This window comes from Erpetoichthys calabaricus, chromosome 12 (genome assembly GCF_900747795.2).
Source record: "Erpetoichthys calabaricus chromosome 12, fErpCal1.3, whole genome shotgun sequence".
NCBI classification, from domain to species: Eukaryota; Metazoa; Chordata; class Cladistia; order Polypteriformes; family Polypteridae; genus Erpetoichthys; species Erpetoichthys calabaricus.
The window spans coordinates 6,630,394-6,649,871 of NC_041405.2; the positions used below are offsets into that span (position 1 = coordinate 6,630,394).

At 40.7% G+C, this 19,478-nt stretch overlaps 1 protein-coding gene across 1 annotated transcript in view; it reads right to left on the reverse strand.

Annotated features, from left to right (window-relative positions):
• LOC127529818 (uncharacterized) overlaps positions 1–3,417 on the reverse strand; it is a 56,292-nt gene extending 52,875 nt beyond the window's left edge. The window contains exon 1 of the mRNA XM_051934731.1: positions 3,150–3,417. Within this exon, the coding sequence (XP_051790691.1) occupies positions 3,150–3,225 (76 nt within the window). The 5' untranslated portion in view covers positions 3,226–3,417. The remainder of the gene's footprint in view (positions 1–3,149) is intronic.
• Between the last annotated feature and the right edge of the window lie 16,061 nt (positions 3,418–19,478).

Sequence of the window (19,478 nt, forward strand, 5' to 3'; positions counted from 1 at the left end):
ACTGTACCCTGTAATGGACTGGCGCCCCATCTGGGGTGGGTCCTGGTATTGATCTCAATGATTTTACCCCATAATGGACTGGTGCCCCATCTGGGGTGTGTCCTGGTATTGAGCTCCATGACTGCACCCCGTAATGGACTGGCGGCCCATCTGGGGTGGGTCCTGGTATTGAGCTCCATGACTGTACCCTGTAATGAACTGGGGTCCCATCTATTGCCATGTGCTCAGTGCTGACTTGGGCCCCTTGAGACTTTTTGGTTGTGCTGTGCAGGTCATGGACTGACGTGTAATAATAATTGATTAACAGGGAAATGGAGCAATAAGTTCCAGGCAATTCCGGCAGATTTCCAGATGTTTCTCTGACATTTGTGAGTCATTGTTCGAAAGAATTTAATTTTCTTAAGTAGCTGAAGAAGTGAGAATCACGGAAGCTAACGAACAGCAGAACCAAAAGGCTGACACCTGAGCCCCATATGTGTTCTGATCTTATTATCTTATTATTAGTGAGGAGCACAAAGGCAGCCATTCATTAAAGAGAATAATCCTGTGGGTAAAGGAGACCTCTTGGAATTTCCAGTCAGATTAGTTCAAAAGTAGACATTTAGGTGTTGGCTGCCAGTCAGACAATGCAATCCTGGTAGCTTCAGCTTAAGCCACGAGACGTTTTGTGACAGCAGCTTCGGTGTTGTTCAGCGCTCAGAGTCGAGTGGAAGCTATAAATGTAATGGCTGGCATGCAGCTGTCCACATCAGTGGTGCTCATTTGGCTAAATGTCAGCTTGGCTTTTGTTAAGGTGTTGGATTAGCGATCGAGTAAAAAGAGAGTCCAGAAATATTATAGGAAACTGCAGAAAATCCGAATTTCTAGTTAAGAAGTGTAATGCTGTGTGTGGCTTCAGGGCCCCTGCATAGGCAGGCAGTGTGACGTAGTGGTTATGACTTTGGACCCCAAAACCTGAGGTTCTGGGTTCAAATCCCACTACTGACACTAAGTGACTTTTTCCTGCTTGCACTCCAACAAAAGGAATGTAACCAAATGTACCTCAGATGTCATAAGTTACCTTAGATAATGGTGTCAGCCTAATGGTATATCACTTAGATCTTAATTTTAAATGGTGCCCTTAACAGTGTGAGCCATCATAAATGCAATATAAACAGGATTGTAATACACAGTCAGTCAACACCAAAAACATGGAGAATTATGGTACCGATTACCCCCACTGGGGGTCATCTGATGTGAATGGCAACTTTTGACGCTGCAAACCTGCACCTGGGATGAAGAGTTTTGACCACACATGAAAATCTGAAAGGGTGGCATTGTCACCTCAGGGCTCTGAGGACTCCCAGCCTGGTCACTTGTGTTTGGCAGATTCAGAATGTTCTCTTCGTGTCCACGTTGGCTTTCTACAAGTGCATGGATATTTATGATAGTCTGCCTTAGGTGAATGGTGCGAGTGATTGTGGTTCTGCACTCCTAAAAATGAAGGTTCCTTACTGCCACTCTACTGGGTTGTGTGGTCCCATTTGCTTGACAAAGAGTCATTTCGTTCCAAGAAGGGTCCTTTGCCTATGAAGTTGTCCCTTTAGGCTTTGAAAAGTTTCAGTTCAGATGTTCTTGATCTGTTGGTCCTACTTGGTGGCCTACTAGACATTAAAGCTGTCTGTTTTCTCCACATATTAGGAACGTTTTGAAAAGCCCAAGGAGCCAACTTTATATGCAATCAACAGGTCTTGTTCAAAAAGCGGACGCCATCAGTATACACCAGGGTTCAACTTTAAGATTATGCACCCTTACACTATTTTTAGGATATATAGGAACCTAAAATAAATTTTAAGATTAGGGACCCTGGTGTACCTGGCCTTACCCCCATGAACCTTAAGTTCAGGGTTTGTAGTAGGGGCTTTTGGCGTCCACTTTTTGAACAAGACCCCAATAAACGTGTACCAAAATTAACCAATTATTTGTCAAACATTGAAAATGCTACTACAGAACCACCATTTGTAAGATTGTAGATCTTTAAAATGTTCTGCTCTTTTCTTTAGTTCTAACCCTAAGCCTAACCCTGAGCTCAGAAACTGTCATATTTCTGATATAAAGTCAAATGAAGGGATCGACATTTAGGCTTAAAGGTGTGGCACCGCAAGTTTAATTTGTGTTAGTTTAAGCTGTCATACTTTATCCACGTGTGAATTTATGTAGGACAGCTCCGCTGAAATTCCACTGTGCTGAGTAATGCCAGAGGTTAAGCAACCCACATAGCTCTGCCACTGCGATGCCATCCCGAACACTTAAGCCATTCACAAAATTTCAACACATTTAGATGGAGCCTGACACACGAGAGCCAAATCTCAACCCTTCTGATCGGAGAGGAGCCCCTCCAGTGTAAACTCTGGTGCGATCTTTCGTGGTCTTGCATCAGCTCTAAACCTGGCCGCGGTCGTCTCTCTGCACATAGAGAATGTGTTCCAAAAGCGGAGATCCCATTAACGTGATTTGTTTTGTTTCCTCCATCCGATCCACATATGTTGAGAACAGACAGTCGGAAGGCACACACGTTACAAGGTTTAAACTTTATTACCTACGTGTTCTGAAAGCAGCGGTGACCTAATTCAACATTCGGCTCAAACTCAAAGCTGCGTGTTTATCTGGATGGACCGCAAGTCTTCGCTGCGGCTACCGATTTAACTTTCAAATCCACGTGCATGCATCCCATCAGGAGACGGCATTTGTCGCACCTTTGGCTTTCCTTGCTTTCCTTTTATTGATTTAATTTTTGCCTTTGAAATTAGTAGAAGAAGAAGTTTGGTTAATATGGTCAGTGTGGTTACGCCAGCGAGTGCCCATCTGAACCCGAATCGGTTTGATGGAATCTCGACCGAGGTGTGGAGATCTTAGCGGTGAAGTTCTGAAGTGTCCATACAGAGCAGCGCCGGAGCGACTTGAGAATTATAATATAATATAATATAATATAATATAATATAATATAATATAATATAATATAATATAATATAATATAATATAATGCGGCTACAGGTAAAACAGCCGCGATTTCACTCGAAAGTTATCAGCAGCATTAAGTAGCGGGATACAAAAGTCCCCCCTCCCGCTTCATCCAAACTCCTTCAGATATCGAAAACGTGTGTATTTACCTGTGCTTGTGTCGGCCACAGTCATCCCAGTCAAAACCACCGAAAGTAGCAGGCAGCACACAAATCTGAGGTCCATCCCTGCCTTTGGCTTTCCAGCTCAGCTCTCTCGCGGCTCTCGGCTCTCCTCACAAAGGCACCCTTGTTCCTCCGGCGGGCTGTTTTGAGTTATTAAGTGACTCAGTTTTGGAGTCCGTCTTGTTTTAAAAACGCTCCACCCACAGCGCCGCGTGAGTCATTTAGGAAGCGGCGGATCCTGTACAGTAAACGATTGCATCTAAGCACGCTCTCATATACGCTGGCCGCGCGGACTCGGGCGCGCGCTCCCGCCGTCACACAAACACGCTGAGCGGCAAGCGAACCACAGGCTCATTCGCAAGTAATTCATGGTTTCCGCCCGCTTCATTATGAGTGCACGCTGCTTGCGATATTAATCTCGTTTCCTTTCTCTTGCGTTTCTAATGAATTATTATTCTATTTCTTCTACCTAGGTGATCAATTATTGTAAACAGGACATCCAGGAAAAAGTGTTAAAGAACAACAAAAAGGAAACTGGAAGAAACAAATTCATTAAGCCGCTGTGGAGTCCAGTAGATCGATGGAATGCGTCCGTTAAAAAATAATAAAATAATTAAAACAGAAGAAGGCTGAAGCATGCAGTCCGCCGTTCAGTCCAGAAATAAATCCTCGCTATCCAGGACCTGTAGCCAGGAAGTCAGAAACAGTCGATTGTGCCCATAAGTAAGGCTCAAGATCTTCCCGATTTGCTTCAGGAGGCAGCACTGAAAGTTCAGATGTGGGGTTCAACTTCATCCATAAGCCGAATCACGGCTCTCGTCAACGTTTCACCGGGCACGACTGAAGCTTTGGCGCTTTCTGTCGGTTTTCGGATGGCCGGTTTCGTTGCTTATTTGTTCTAGTGTCACGTTAAAGAAGGGTCAAATACACAGAAAGGGCATCAAGCAGAAGTGCAGTCTGACAAAAACATAACGAGGAAGTAAGTAATAGAGAATCTGAAAGAAACAGCAGTCACACCTTCATACACCACCTTTATAGTTAAAAACATTATTTCACAGAAGTTAAAACAGATACACTGCAAAATTCCCGTAAGTGTCACTAATAATGGGGTTAAACATTAAATTTCATCACCTATCCTTAACAAGCTTTAATTACACATAATTGATTTCAACAGCTTCTTGCTAGTTTTGATTGCAGTGACAGATTTTGATACTGTGAGTGCCACACAGGACAGCACAGGCATCCTGGTGACAGCATGACATTGGGACAAAATGGAAGGTGCCAGGGGATGGAGTTAAACCCGCAGGGGCTAATTGGGAATTAGAGTCCAGAAGTGGTGCCCTGTCAGGGTCTCTGAGTGTCCCAAGGGGGAGGCGCTGACGGGTGAGAACTACCCTGGTTCTCAAACAACTCCCCACAAGTCATGCCGGGTCACCAGAAACCACTCTAGAACTAGAATAAATAGGGGGGTGGCGGGCAACACTCAACTGGAGGTGGAAAGAGAGGACAATTGCTTTGTTTTTATGATTATTGGCTGTAGTTTGTTGCACAAAGTTCTTGGTAGATTAAAAATCAATTATTTGAACCCAAGACTGTGTTAGGTATTATTGGGTCTGGGGCCCAGTGGTGCCCCCTACTGGTTGCAACATTCACTGAAGATTTTGAGGAACACTTCTACACCTGCTTATTCATGCCATATCTATTCAACCAATCAGGTAGCAGCAACACAAAGCATCAAATCATGCAGCTACAGGTTAAGGAGCTTCAGTTCAAGTTCATGACCAGCATCAGAATGGAGACAAATGTGATCTCAGTGATGTGGGCCTTGGCATGACTGCTGGTGCCAGACAGACTAGTTTGAGTATTTCACACACATCAGTCTCTAGAGTTTACTCGGAATGGTGCAAAACCCAGTAACATCCAGTGAGCAGCAGTACTGTGGATTGAAATGCTTTGTTAATGAGAGAGGTCAGAGGAGAATTGCCAGACTGGTTCAAGCTGTCAGAAAAGCTACGGTAACTCTGATAACCACTTTGTACAACTGCTGTGAGCAGAAAAGCATCTTAGAATGCACACCACATTGAACCTTGAGGTGTATAACTTCAGATGGTCATGTCGGGTTACACTCAAAGCTGAGGCTGCAGTGGGCACAGACTCACCAAAATGGGACTGGAAAAACTTAGCCTGATCTCACGAATATCGATTTTAGCTGAGGCACACAGATGGTCGGGACAGAGTTTGGTGGACACCAGGAACACAAATCCTTTGTAGGATTTGTGAGGAATCTCTGTTTCACCTTCCAGCTGGTAAGATAAAAATATGAGTCTATAATAAGTAAGTCAGTTCCTCTGTTGTAATTCAGACTTTGCAATAAACAAATTTTCAATTATTAACTCAAATAATAAACCAAATAGTACTATTTACTTATAATATAAGGAGAACAGATGATGGGTATATGCAAGTATGTATATAGATACATAAATGAAGGACACTAACAAACAACACAAAACATACATTTGCGCTAGCTTAGTTGAACTGTTTTTCTCCTACAGAAAAAGGCACATAACTTATAAATTCTGATCTTTCAATTTAGTTGGGCAAGTTCTTTAGCTAGTTGTTAAGTTTCTATTGCTTGCACTATGAAAGAATGTTTCCAACATTTCATGGAATCCATGCCATATGGAATTAAGGCTGTTTTGAAGGGAAAAGGAGGCCCTGCATAGTACCGATGTAGTCTTCCTAATTATTTGCTCTGAGAATGTATAACAAAAGAAGCCCATATCACCTCATTGTTCCAGTCTGTTTGCTTCTCATTTTATATGAAAGGAACTGTGAAAGTAATTGATTGATAGAAAATATATTAAAATAGATAGATAGATAGATAGATAGATAGATAGATAGATAGATAGATAGATAGATAGATAGATAGATAGATAGATAGATAGATAGATAGATAGTGACTTTAGTGTAGTAGGCAGGATAGATAGATAGATAGATAGATAGATAGATAGATAGATAGATAGATAGATAGATAGATAGATAGATAGATAGATAGATAGATAGATAGATAGATAGATAGATAGATAGATAGATATTAATTTTAGTATAGTCGGCAAGATCATAAAATTACATAGATATTTATAACTGCTTCTGACAAGCTTGGTATAGACAGATTCAGACTCATACATTTTTTGCATTCATTCATTCTGATTAATTTTAGGTGGTGCTTTTAATGTATTAACAGGACATCTGTTTTTATTCTTTCTTAGCTCTTCTCTAGACTTTTAATTTCTTAGAAATTAAACAACCATATCTGTATATATTGGTCACCTTGGTGGCACAGTGGTCAGTGTTAAAGTCTCATGTGTCCAAGTTGATGTTCTCCCTGTGTCTGCATTGCTCTGACTATTCTCTAGGTCAACCGATAAATAGATGGTGAAAGACCAAGTTCTTTCCTTAATATAAATGTTTAGTAAAGTTCAATATTTTATATATTGTAAGTTGTTGCTTAATGCATTAAGTAAAGAACAGTATTTTCATTTTCTTGTTCCATTTTGTAAAATGTAGCAGTGATATTTTTTTATAGCACGCACCTTGAAGTCATCAAGCTTAACATTATTTTGACAGAAAAAGTCATTCTAATAATAGACTGACTAATCAATCGATCCCTATGACAAGTCACTAACAGATTTCAGACCCACTTTTCTATTAAATCTTGGTTAGATGATATTCCATATATCTGTCTCTTAAAACCTTTGTAGAGATAAATAGTAAAAGAAGTATTGGATCGATTTTTAAAATTTTACTTTATACTTTTACCAATCCATACTCTTTGGATATTTTAATATTTAATGTTAATGTTTCGAAGTTTCAATTTCATACAGGCCCCCCACTTCATCTTCACCTTGTTCTTCTTTTAGACACGAAGAGTTGTAACGGCCGACCCCCCGACAAGCCACTACACTACCAAGAATATTCCTTGGATCACCTGAGGCTTCCTGCTCTAATAACAAGCCGTACTCCTTACAAGTTGTCCTTTTTTTTTTCCTCACATGATGAAATAACCAGAAAACAATAGTCAGGAATGTAAAATCAAACACAGATATATTGTAAATGATAGATGTAAATATTCAATAACGTAGATATATGCGCACAAAACACCACTATCCCAAAAACACCAGTGACTAATTACTATATAAAATGCAAATACAGTAATCCCTCGTTACTTCGCGGTTCACTTTTCGCGGATTCACGACTTCGCGGATTTTATATGTAAGCATATCCAAATATATAACGCGGATTTTTCACTGCTTCGCGGGTTTCTGCGGACAATGGGTCTTTTTACTTGCTTCTTCAGTTGGTTTGCCCAGTTGATTTCATACAAGAGATGCTATTGGTGGATGGCTGAGAAGCTACCCAATCAGAGCACGCAGTTAAGTTCCTGTGTGCTGCTGATTGGCTCAGTGACAGAGCGTTGCATTAACCAGGAAGTCTCATCTCACTCATGCAGCATTAATGTGCTACTGCACAGAAGATGCAAATGATTGCAGAAAAGGTAAAAGTTTTGGATATGTTGAAGGAAGGGAACAGCTACACTGCTGGAGGACACCATTACAGCATAAATGAGTCCACGATTCTTTTTATTTAAAAAGGAGGAAAAGCATATAAGATCTACGGCCGCAGTGTCCTTTAGGCAGGGTGCAAAACGAGTTGCAAGTGGACGTGATAAGGCAGTAGTCTGGATGGAATCTGCTTTAGGAATCTTTGCAACAAGGTCGACGACATCATGACTGCCTACAAGCTGCTACGTGTACTTCGCCATACAGTAAGTGTAAACTTATCTACCGATTTCATATTGCTTAGCAGTCGTCCCTGTTATTAATAGAGTAAATGGTGGGTTGTAAACAATACAGGGAGGGTTTAAAAACGTCCAAATACACGTTAAATAATTAAATAAATATGGTGTCTCTACTTCGCGGAAATTCAGTTATCGCGGTCAGCCTTGGAACCTATCTCCCGTGATAACTGAGGGATTACTGTATACAAATATTTACATTGAACCCTCCCTTGCCCCTAAACAATGAACAAAAACATGTAACACAAATACAAACACAGATTAGGTAAACACAATGATTGAAATGTGATGAAAAATAAGTCCAAAATAAAGTCTGGCGGTATTGATACTGGCTGTAATGTTATTGTGATCCTTCCCGAAAACAAAACAACCTCGCCGTGAAAGTCCTGGCAATGGCTGGGATGAATTAGAACACCAGGGTTCCTCGGTGCTGGCTGTCGTGATGATGAATCAGATGTTGAAAAAGCAAGCAGTGGACTAAAGCAATGATTGGCAGAGATGAGTTGATAAATGCATGGTTAAATTGTCATCTTTTCGCTCCTCGATTTCTCTCTCTCCTCTCCTCTTTGTTCCCCTTTGTCTTTTGCTCCTCTTTTTTAAATACGCAATGTCCCAGATGTATCAGGTGAGTTTGACAGGCAATTTCCATCTCGGGGCTGCGGTCTCTCTCCATCATCCTTCCCCTTTTCATTTACGGGGACAACGTTCACTGACGCACATATAACGGACAGTAAACAGGACGATGAAACAAAACGCATTCAGCCCAAACATAGAACATACTATTTTAATGTAGCCCCCTTACAGAGTTAAGGTTAACATTGAAGTCCATCCATTTTCCAACCCGCTGAATCCGAACACAGGGTCACGGGGGTTTGCCGGAGCCAATCCCAGCCAACATAGGGCACAAGGCAGGAACCAATCCCGGACAGGGTGCCAACCCACCGCAGGACACACACAAACACACGCACACACCAAGCACACACTAGGGCCAATTTAGAATCGCCAATCCACCTAACCTGCATGTCTTTGGACTGTGGGAGGAAACCCACGCAGACACGGGGAGAACATGCAAACTCCATGCAGGGAGGACCCGGGAAGCGAACCCAGGTCTCCTAACTGCGAGGCAGCAGTGCTACCACTCCGCCACCGTGCCGCCCTAACATTGAAGTGCTCACTTAAATACAATAGAGTTCTTTGATAATATAAAAAATAAAATATTTTTCTTAGCACAACTGAAATACAGTTTAATTTGCTCAAATTGTATTAAGAGTCACACTTAATAATAATTTAAACCTTCTTCATTCAGTTATTTCTACAGTTTGGACATCCTGATGATTAATACAGAGACATCCAGTGAATAATTGAATGATGCCAGCGCTTCTTTTTGGCAGATGCCCATTTGGCAGGAGTCGTGCGTCTGTGGTCACAGTGACAAAACAAACAGGGAGAAACAAAGGAGGACGTCCATCAGGGCTAAATAGCTGACAGCAGATTGACTAAAGTGGTCTCTTTTACCATTTTGAGTCACACTTTCTCTACAAGAGGCCACTTGCAATAAGCCAATATGAAATCTAGCTTGTCACATTTGTTCACACGGGTAACTGTAAAGCTTTATTCTCTAGACAGTCAAATTTCTGTTTTTAAATAATAATAGCATCTTATTGTCACAAATTAAACATTCACTTTAAAACCAATGCAGAAACTGTGGCAGTTTCTTCTAAACAGCAGGAAAGTGTTCTGTCCCGATACTAACAGATTTAATTGTAAACTTTATTTTTTGTTAATTTTATGAACTACAGGGCAGCAAACTTCACCGTCTATATTATCTGCTATATGTCTAAAGTGGCACACTGCTGAACCAAGCCATGGATTTGAATCTCGTGTCCAATCTGTGTGAGGATGGCATGTTATCCCCATGTATGTGTAGTTTTTACCTCCAGGTATCAGCATGATATGATAATGGTGGCACCCACCCAGTGCTTGTTCCTGCTTTGTACCCAATGCTGCCTGGCGGTGGGGGGACTCCTGCTCTCTGTGGCCCTAATATTTAATGAAGTGGTTTCACATAATGGATGGACAGGTGGCACTTTTTATTTCTCAAGTTGTCTATAAATTTTACTACTACTACTACTACTATTATTATTATTATTATTATTATTATTATTAATAATAATAATAATAATAATAATTAGAAGAAGAAAATGCAGTGAACTTGCATCTATTCATAGTTTGATAAATACTACAATACTGCTACAACTACTACTACTACTACAACTACTACTACTACTACTAATAATAATAATAATAATAATAATAATAATAATAATGATGATGATAATGACGATGATGATAAAAAATCTGTAGCAAATTTATCTCTAATCATTCATGAAAGAGATGGCTGTAATAATACTAACATTAAAATTGTAACAACACTGACAGGTTCCATCAGCCAGGGTGAGTCACCCAAGTATGAGCTGGCATTGCATCACCAGTGGCAGGGGCGCCTATATAAATGGCAAGCCTACAAAGTCACCTGCTTTTCCATCTAGTGCGATAGATGAGGTGAGTAGTCCTTTTAAGGATAGTGAGCCACCTCAGACAGCCATTGCAATGATCGGCGCTGACTACAATACTAATACTATTATGAATGCTAATACTGGTACTACTACTTCTACCACTACTTCTACTAATAATAATAATTTCCGTATGTAGTTAGAATGCTCCTTTGGTGTCTACCTCTGAAAGTGTTCAAGGCATAGCCCAATAGGAGGAGAACCATGCCCAGCCCAGAAAACACTGGACTGATTGCCTCTCACCAGGTCATGTCTGATAATTTCCCAGGAAGTCCTAGAAGAAGATGCAGAGGGCAGTGTGGCCTGTAGAGCCCAGCACAGTGTTATGGAGCAGAGAGAAAATAATGATAGCAACATCAAATGCTAAGAATCCACGGTGGACTAGTATCAAAATCAAGTTCAATTCTTATCTTGTGCTTTGCTGACCAAATGTCACGTTCATTTGAAGGCCATACTAGCTGCTTGTGTAATATTTTTAGGTATGACTGGGAACATCCAGTGTTGCATCAGCTTGTACAGTTCAGCTTGTTATGTACTGTAATTTAATCATTATCAACTGTGAAAATCGTAATGGAGATCATTCTGTCGAGCCAGGTGATTCAATTACTGTATATAATCTTAACCTTTTTGTTTTCTCACTCAGTAGCTGACTGTAGTTCATGAGTGTCACGTTTGTGTCCTTCTGTGACAGGAGCTAATCTTATTTAGTTGAAAAGAGAGTAATGCAACATGTGAACTTAATTCAATTATCCATATTGAAGTTGTTTAATCCACTTCAGGGCTGTGTCACTGTTTTGTCTTTGTAGGTGACCCTGTTCTCCTGTTTATACTCCTTATTACATAGACCTCAGCAAAACACCCCACATGTCATACAAAAGCCATCGTATCTTACACCACCTTTCATATATGTGACCCCCAGGAAATCAAAGTACCACAAAGGGCAGGAGAAAAAGTTACACATTTATTTAATCACTGATTAAAACAAGATTTTCATTCATGACGAAATATAAGCAAAATTTAAAAAATGCGGAGGTTAGCAATAACACCAATACAAACCAAGTAGTATATCATCTTGTGTCCATATGCTTACTTCAAGGAGGCTGTCTGCCATATTAGTGTCTGGCCCACATTGGTCTTTGATCCAGCAAACCATCTGCATGGGGCCTGGAAGCATGGCCTGTCTAAATATGGCCACGGTGAGAGATGGAAAATGGCAGAGAGAGAGAGAGAGACAGAAAGAGAGGGAGAAAGAGTGAGGGAGAGAGAGAGAGAGAGAGAGAGAGAGAGAGAGAGAGAGAGAAAGAGAGAGAGAGAGAGAGAGGGAGAAAGAGTGAGAGAGAGATAGAGAGAGAGAGAGGGAGAGAGAGGGAGACAGAGAGAGAAAATTTCTTTGTTACCCTGTCTTTATGTTCGTTCGACTCCCAGACCAATGGTACAGGCTGACTTCCCTACTTCACTCCAGTCTTGTTCAGGTATTACTCAGCTCAGGTAGATTCTGCCCCCATTCTAGGACATGCTTATACTTCTAAAAACCTACCTCTCTTCCACACACTCATAAACTCGCCCTATCCCCTCCACTTCAGGCTAAGCTTGTAACTGGCCTATTAATGGTGTTAAATCTCAGCACGCCTGTATTCCCCCAGGTTAGCTGGCCAGTCAGTTCCTGCTTTTTAGCATTTAAGTACAATCATTGGTGTCTAAAATATTCACTTTTTTATAAGTTCATATTTTCATCATAATATTCCTACACCTTCCTCTTAACAATCTATCTATCTATCTACAGTATATAGACAAGTTTCTGAGGTCACCAGCTTGCGTGATCACAGGCGCCTCAATGCACAAAATCTTCAAGGACAGCTTAACAGTGGTCTAAAGTGTCAGTTTCTAACTTTGGAGAGGAGACTTTGTGTCTGAATATCTTTTCTCTGATTTCACTTTAAAATATTAAATTTGCCATTTTTGCATATGGGTCCACACTCAATAACCCATAATGACAAAGTGACAATATTATATAATACCTTTCACATCTATCTATCTATCTATCTATCTATCTATCTATCTATCTATCTATCTATCTATCTATCTATCTATCTATCTATCTATCTATCTATCTATCTATCTATCTATCTATCTATCTATCTATTATATAGTGCCTTTCACATCTATCTATCTATCTATCTATCTATCTATCTATCTATCTATCTATCTATCTATCTATCTATCTATCTATCTATCTATCTATCTATCTATCTATCTATCTATCTATCTATCTATCTATCTATCTATCCCAATACTGGCTCATAAGAATGTTTATTTACATTGCAACATGTCATCTTGTAGTGGACCTTCATGCTGCCCAGGGCTGGTTCCTTCCTGCATTTTGCCTAGTGATGGTGGTATATAACCCTGAAGTGGAGTAACGATATTTTATTGATGTTATGCTGTGTTATAAATGTCACTGAACTCCAGTAATTCTGTTCTCAAATCAGCATATGTAGATCAGTCACCAATCTAACTTCTCATTCTGACTGTGGCGTTTGTTCTTTTCTTAATTATCTCCTAATGGTGCCCCTTGTCAAAGTGCTGTATAGAAATTTTACTTGGTGGCTTTCATAGGCAGGGTGTCCCCAGTGGCCAGCACATTGAACTGTAATCCACAAGGTTTTTCTTTTAACCCTCTATTTGGACCGTGAGCTATTTCCATTGCTCACCTATGCTCCTTCTAAGAAGTCGAGATAAACTAATGTATTATATTCGTGACCATGTAATGGAATGGCTTTCAAGACAGAAGGGCACTGTGTTAAAGAAAGGCCTACAGTATTTTGATTAACACATTTTAAATGGTTCTTGTTCCGACTAAACAATCGACAGAGAGTCATTTATTTGTTCCTCTGTTTTTTGGACATGATAAACCTGGTTTCCACAGTGTCCTTTAAGTTCCCATAAATTGTTCAAATGTGCCAAGCGAGTTATTTTGAACAGAAAAGGAGGGCTAAACATTTCAGTAGAAGGCGTATGCGTTTACTTTGTAACATGTAGCACATTGCGTCACAGTAAAATCCCTCTGACCCTTGACTGCCCTCATGCAAACTGTGACAGCCGAACGCAGAGCTCTCCTCAGACGTCTCCTGAGGTGTGTAGTCATTTCTGCACCGCTGTGCTCTTGTGTGTCACATCCACCTGTTTCCATGGTTACTAGTCTGGTATCACATTGTAACCTTCTTTGTTTAGCGTTTTCTATGGTAAGGCAGGATGTCAGCGTCAAGACAAAAATGAAAATGAATTGATTGCCATCGTCAGGAGATGATCATCAGATTCCTTTAGTTGTTGTGAACCAGAGATTTTTGGTTTAACCCAGAAATTTCTTAGAGAACTGAGGTACCCATGAGTCCAATCTGCTGTTCTGAACAGAATGTAAGTAAGAACCTCATCATGTTGAGGACGCTTCAAAGTGAACGGGACTTGGCTTGTGCCTTAAAAACTTCCATTAGGCGTCCAGTCCTTTTAGAAGTGTTTTCAAGTCCTGTGATGACTAAACAGCTGATGATTTTGGTGACATTTAGTGTTCCTAAGAATTACCTGTGAACGCTTTGAAATCATTTCAGTTTTTTTATACAGTGCCCCTTGACTCACCAGTATGAGAAAGCCCCGACATATGATGTGATTTGACTTGTCTTGCTGTCTTGTTATGCAGGATTTGGGGTACCCCCCCATGTTTGTCTTTCTAATTTTCAGCCTATTTTGACCATATTGTGTGCAGAAAATTACACCCTAATGATAAAAAGTAAACCGATTGGTGTCTTCAGCAAGTCTGATCAGGGGGAACTGAAGTTCTGCAAGGAAACACAAGCCTACCTCAGGGGTTCATCCCTAATGGGATACGAGGGGTCAAAGTTTCTCCTTTTCTCAAAACTTTAAAAAAAAAAAAAAAAGGGGATCGGTCGTTTTATGCTATTTTGAGTTTGCTGATGATAAATATGACCAAATTGTTGGTATTTGATTTTTATTGGTGGTCCAAGCCCCTTTTCTAGCCACATGTGATGTGATTTGACTTGTCCTGCTGTCTTGTTATGCAGGACGTTGAGCTTTTTGGGGTCTCCCCCCATGTTTGTCTTTCTAAGTTTTAACCCTATTTGGCCATATTTGCTGATTGTAAATATGACCAAATTATTGGTGTTTGATTTTTGCTGGTGGTCCTAGCCCCTCTTATAGCCATTCCCAGAAGGTTTAAAATGACAGATTTCAAACATTAGCACGAGAGGTATCTTTTTAGACTATTTCAAGGTCAGTGATTATGAATTTGAGGTTATTTTTTAGTTTTGATCCTTTACTTGGGGTCTGGCCCTCTATGGACCTCTACCCGAGTGTGAAAAATGACAAATATCTATTAAAATCGAGAATATTTATATTTTAATCATATACACTGAATATTTGATGTGACTCTTCTTGTTTATTATGTACTTCTACCTCATGAAGTAAATCATTGCATTCCTTATGAACACCCCATAGCTTATGCTATGTCAGATGTTTTTCTTAAATATCTCACTGAGTGGGTCTGTGGTCCCACTTGGTTCTAAAAATCCACAATCATCCCTAAACCAAAACAAGTCTTACTCCAATAGATGCCACACCATAATTTGATCATGGAGGTCTAAAGAGGACTCCATGGCTTGGTTTTTGTTCCACCATGCTGTGTGAATTGTGGGGCCTCTTATAGAGTAAGAAGAACAAGAGCTGGGGCATCGTGAGAGGTCCCATATATTTTGATGGCAAAACATAAAAACGATTTCACAAGAACTTCTTTTCAGATGTGAGTCAACAGTCAGGCTGACTTAAGATGGCGGTGGAACCCCTGAAAAGGAAGCCAGAGTGAGGTCAGGGGTTCGTGACCCAGAAGTGACATCACCCGTGCTGCAGGTCATCAGATCTGTTAGGAAGAAAGGAGGAGAAGAATGAGGCAACAGCACCAGCCCTCGACAAAGGGTGGAATGACTACTTGATGAGCCCTGAAGTTGTCTCCCAAGTGCACGTGTGTGACAACATTCTGTCTTTCCAAACACACGAGGTCCGGTCAATTTAATATACCACAGGAGGACCCCAGTCAAGTTCTATACACATCCCATGGAGAATTAAAGCAAACAGGATACACCTGAGCACAATTTGGAGGGAAATGCAAAGGGTCTGAATAATCATATCACAGGTGCTGGTCATAAAATTAGAATATCATGACAAAGTTGATTTATTTCAGTAATTCCATTCACAAAGTGAAACTTGTATATTAGATTCATTCATTACACACAGACTGATGTATTTCAAATGTTTATTTCTTTTAATGTTGAAGATTATAACTGACAACTAATGAAAGTCCCAAATTCAGTATCTCGGAAAATTAGAATATTGTGAAAAGGTTCAATATTGAAGACACCTGGTGCCACACTCTAATCAGCTAATTAACTCCAAACACCTGCAAAAGCCTTTAAATGGTCTCTCAGTCGACTTCTGTAGGCTACACAATCACGGGGAAGACTGCTGACTTGACAGTTGTCCAAAAGACGACCATTGACACCTTGCACAAAGAGGGCAAGACACAAAAGGTCATTGCTAAAGAGGCTGGCTGTTCACAGAGCTCTGTGTCCAAGCACATTAATAGAGAGGCGAAGGGAAGGACAAGATGTGGTAGAAAAAAGTGGACAAGCAATAGGGATAACAGCACCCTGGAGAGGATTGTGAAACAAAACCCATTCAAAAATGTGTGGGAGATTCACAAAGAGTGGACTGCAGCTGGAGTCAGTGCTTCAAGAACCACCACACACAGACGTATGTCAAGCCACTCTTGAACAACAGACAGAGTCAAAAGCTTCTCGCCTTTGGACTGCTGCTGAGTGGTCCAAAGTTATGTTCTCTGATGAAAGTAAATTTAGCATTTCCTTTGGAAATCAAGGTCCCGGAGTCTGGAGGAAGAGAGGAGAGGCACAGAATCCACGTTGCGTGAGGTCCAGTGTAAAGTTTCCACAGTCAGTGATGGTTTGGGGTGCCATGTCATCTGCTGGTGTTGGTTCATTGTGTTTTCTGAGGTCCAAGGTCAACGCAGCCGTCTACCAGTCAGTTTTAGAGCACTTCATGCTTCCTGCTGCTGACGAACTTCATGGAGATGCAGATTTCATTTTCCAACAGGACCTGGGACCTGCACACAGTGCCAAAGCTACCAGTACCTGGTTTAAGGACCATGGTATCCCTGTTCTTGATTGGCCAGCAAACTCGCCTGACCTTAACCCCATAGAAAATCTATGGGTTATTGTGAAGAGGAAGATGCAATACGTCGGACCCAACAAATCAGAAGAGCTGAAGGCCACTATCAGAGCAACATGGGCTCTCATAACACCTGAGCAGTGCCACAGACTGATCTACTCCATGCCACGCCGCATTGCTGCAGTAATCCAGGCCAAAGGAGCCCCAACTAAATATTGAGTGCTGTACATGCTCATACTTCTCATGTTCATACCTTTCAGTTGGCCAACATTTCTAAAAATCCTTTTTTTGCATTGGTCTTAATTGATATTCTAATTTTCTGAGATACTGAATTTGGGACTTTCATTAGTTGTCAGTTATAATCATCAACATTAAAAGAAATAAACATTTGCAATACATCAGTCTGTGTGTAATGAATGAATCTAATGTACAAGTTTCACTTTTTGAATGGAATTACTGAAATAAATCAACTTTGTCATGATATTCTAATTTTATGACCAGCACCTGTATATGAGAGATTCCAATTTTTGATTTTAATGAATTTTCAAACATTTCTGAAAACATGTTTTCACTTTGTCATTATAGGTTATTGATTGTGGACCGATGGGAAAAAATGGGAAATTTAATATTTTAAAGTGAAATTTACACATCTGAAGACATTTGCAATCTGCTGTATATTTATCATCAGTTACCAATTAACGTTTTTTTATCATTTTTCACTGATTGCATCATTTAAACCTTTTTGGATAAACCAATGCACTGCCTTTGCTTTGAACTGTATGATGTAACTGGCCACTGCATACGTACTGCTTATATTTTTGACCTTTAGATATGTTCATTTCGCTGACACATTTGACTTTAAGGACGTATAACAGCTTACACTAAACAAAGGTTATGTCATTTGTACAAAGTCACACAGTGGTGTGATGTCTGACACCTCAGCCACTGCTTGCTGTCCACACTGCCAATGATCAGCATTGCTGGTTAACATCACAGTGTTCTTCTTGTGCTGCTGGGTAGCGAGCACCTGGGTCTTTCAGTCTCTCAATGGGTGTGCAGCGTTTCTAAATACGTCGTAATACGTCGGACTCATTTATTGAGACATAGTAGATTGAGTTTCATGAAGAGCTGACCGATTTTCCTTGGTGTTTCCTCCTTATCTTTTTTGAAACTTCAGTTTCAACTTTCAGCTTGATTACTAGTACTGCTGCTTAAGTTTACTGCCAGTTTCCCTCATTAAGAATACGGCTTTTGAGTGTTTCTTTCTTTTTATAGTGTATGGACTAGTAACAGGAGCAGTCAGTATAAACTTTATTAGGAGGTCTGAGAGAGAAGACTTGATCAAAATTTCTCGATGCATGCTCAATAATCCAGGTAAGGAGATTCTAGAAAGTTGATTCTGTTCATCTGGACATCTGTTTTTTTTTCTGATACGTTTCATCACTCACTCAAGTGACTTCCTCAAATCAATTCGGTTACATATAACATCTCAAAGCTCCTGGCCGCTGTCCTCAACCCATTGGTAGGCAGCTCAAAACACCATATTCAGAACACTTTGGATTTTGTGGAGAAGGTGAGAGATATCATTATGGAGGCAGATGAAACTATGGTCTCATATGATGTTACATCTCTAAATTCTAAATTGTCCCTAGTGTGTGCTTGGTGTGTGTGTGTGCCCTGCGGTGGGCTGGCGCCCTGCCCGGGGTTTGTTTCCTGCCTTGCGCCCTGGGATTGGCTCCAGCAGACCCTCGTGACCCTGTAGTTAGGATATAGCGGGTTGGATATAACTGTTTTAAGTCTAATTATTACTACAAAAAGTAGTTACTTGCTGGTTTCGTTCTTCTAATCCTCTGACTGTGTTTCACGTTGTAAGGCCCAACAGATGTCTGTTAACTAACTCAGAGTCGCACCACTTTCCGTTTCAGTGATGTCCTGGTGGATCCTCTCCACGGGAGGCCAAACTTTATCTTAAATACCAACTCTACAACCAAAATAAGGATGGTAGGCTTTTGTCACAATTGGTGTAATCGACTTTCACTGCACTAAGGTGAATTCCCACAACAGCAGCAAAAATGACACAGTTTGTTTGTGCATCATCTTTAACTCTGACAAAAGCATGAATTAAAAATTTAATTCCAAATGCAATTTTATGAAACTTTATGCAAAAAAAAAGTCAACCGTTCCGCTCATCACTGCTTAAAACCTTCACACACCTGCCGGCTGTTGTCCGTTATTGTCGACTGGAGCCCAAAACGAAATGTTGGGATGACCACCAGGCCACCCCCTGTTTACTTGAAAAAGACAGGGACAAAAATGACAGGAGCTCGATGGCGCTACGACTTACAAATGGTACAATTCACCATTGGCGAAGGCAATGTTCATGCAAGAAGCAATCAAGTTTTAGGGTCGGCGCTCTGCCTTGTGGGTTCCTCATCTTCTAAAGGAGACGCCTCCTTCTGCTTTTATAGCTCTGGGACCAGAAGAGGCGGAGTCAGCCATCCTCATTGGACATCTTCTAAGAGCTGTGGGTGAAAAAGGAGTGGAAGGTGGTTAACAATTTTGCCCTCCTGGTGTCCTGGGGTGGAAGTTCCTACCTTTGACTAGCCCAGGGAGATGGTTCTAACTGCAGCCTGCAAC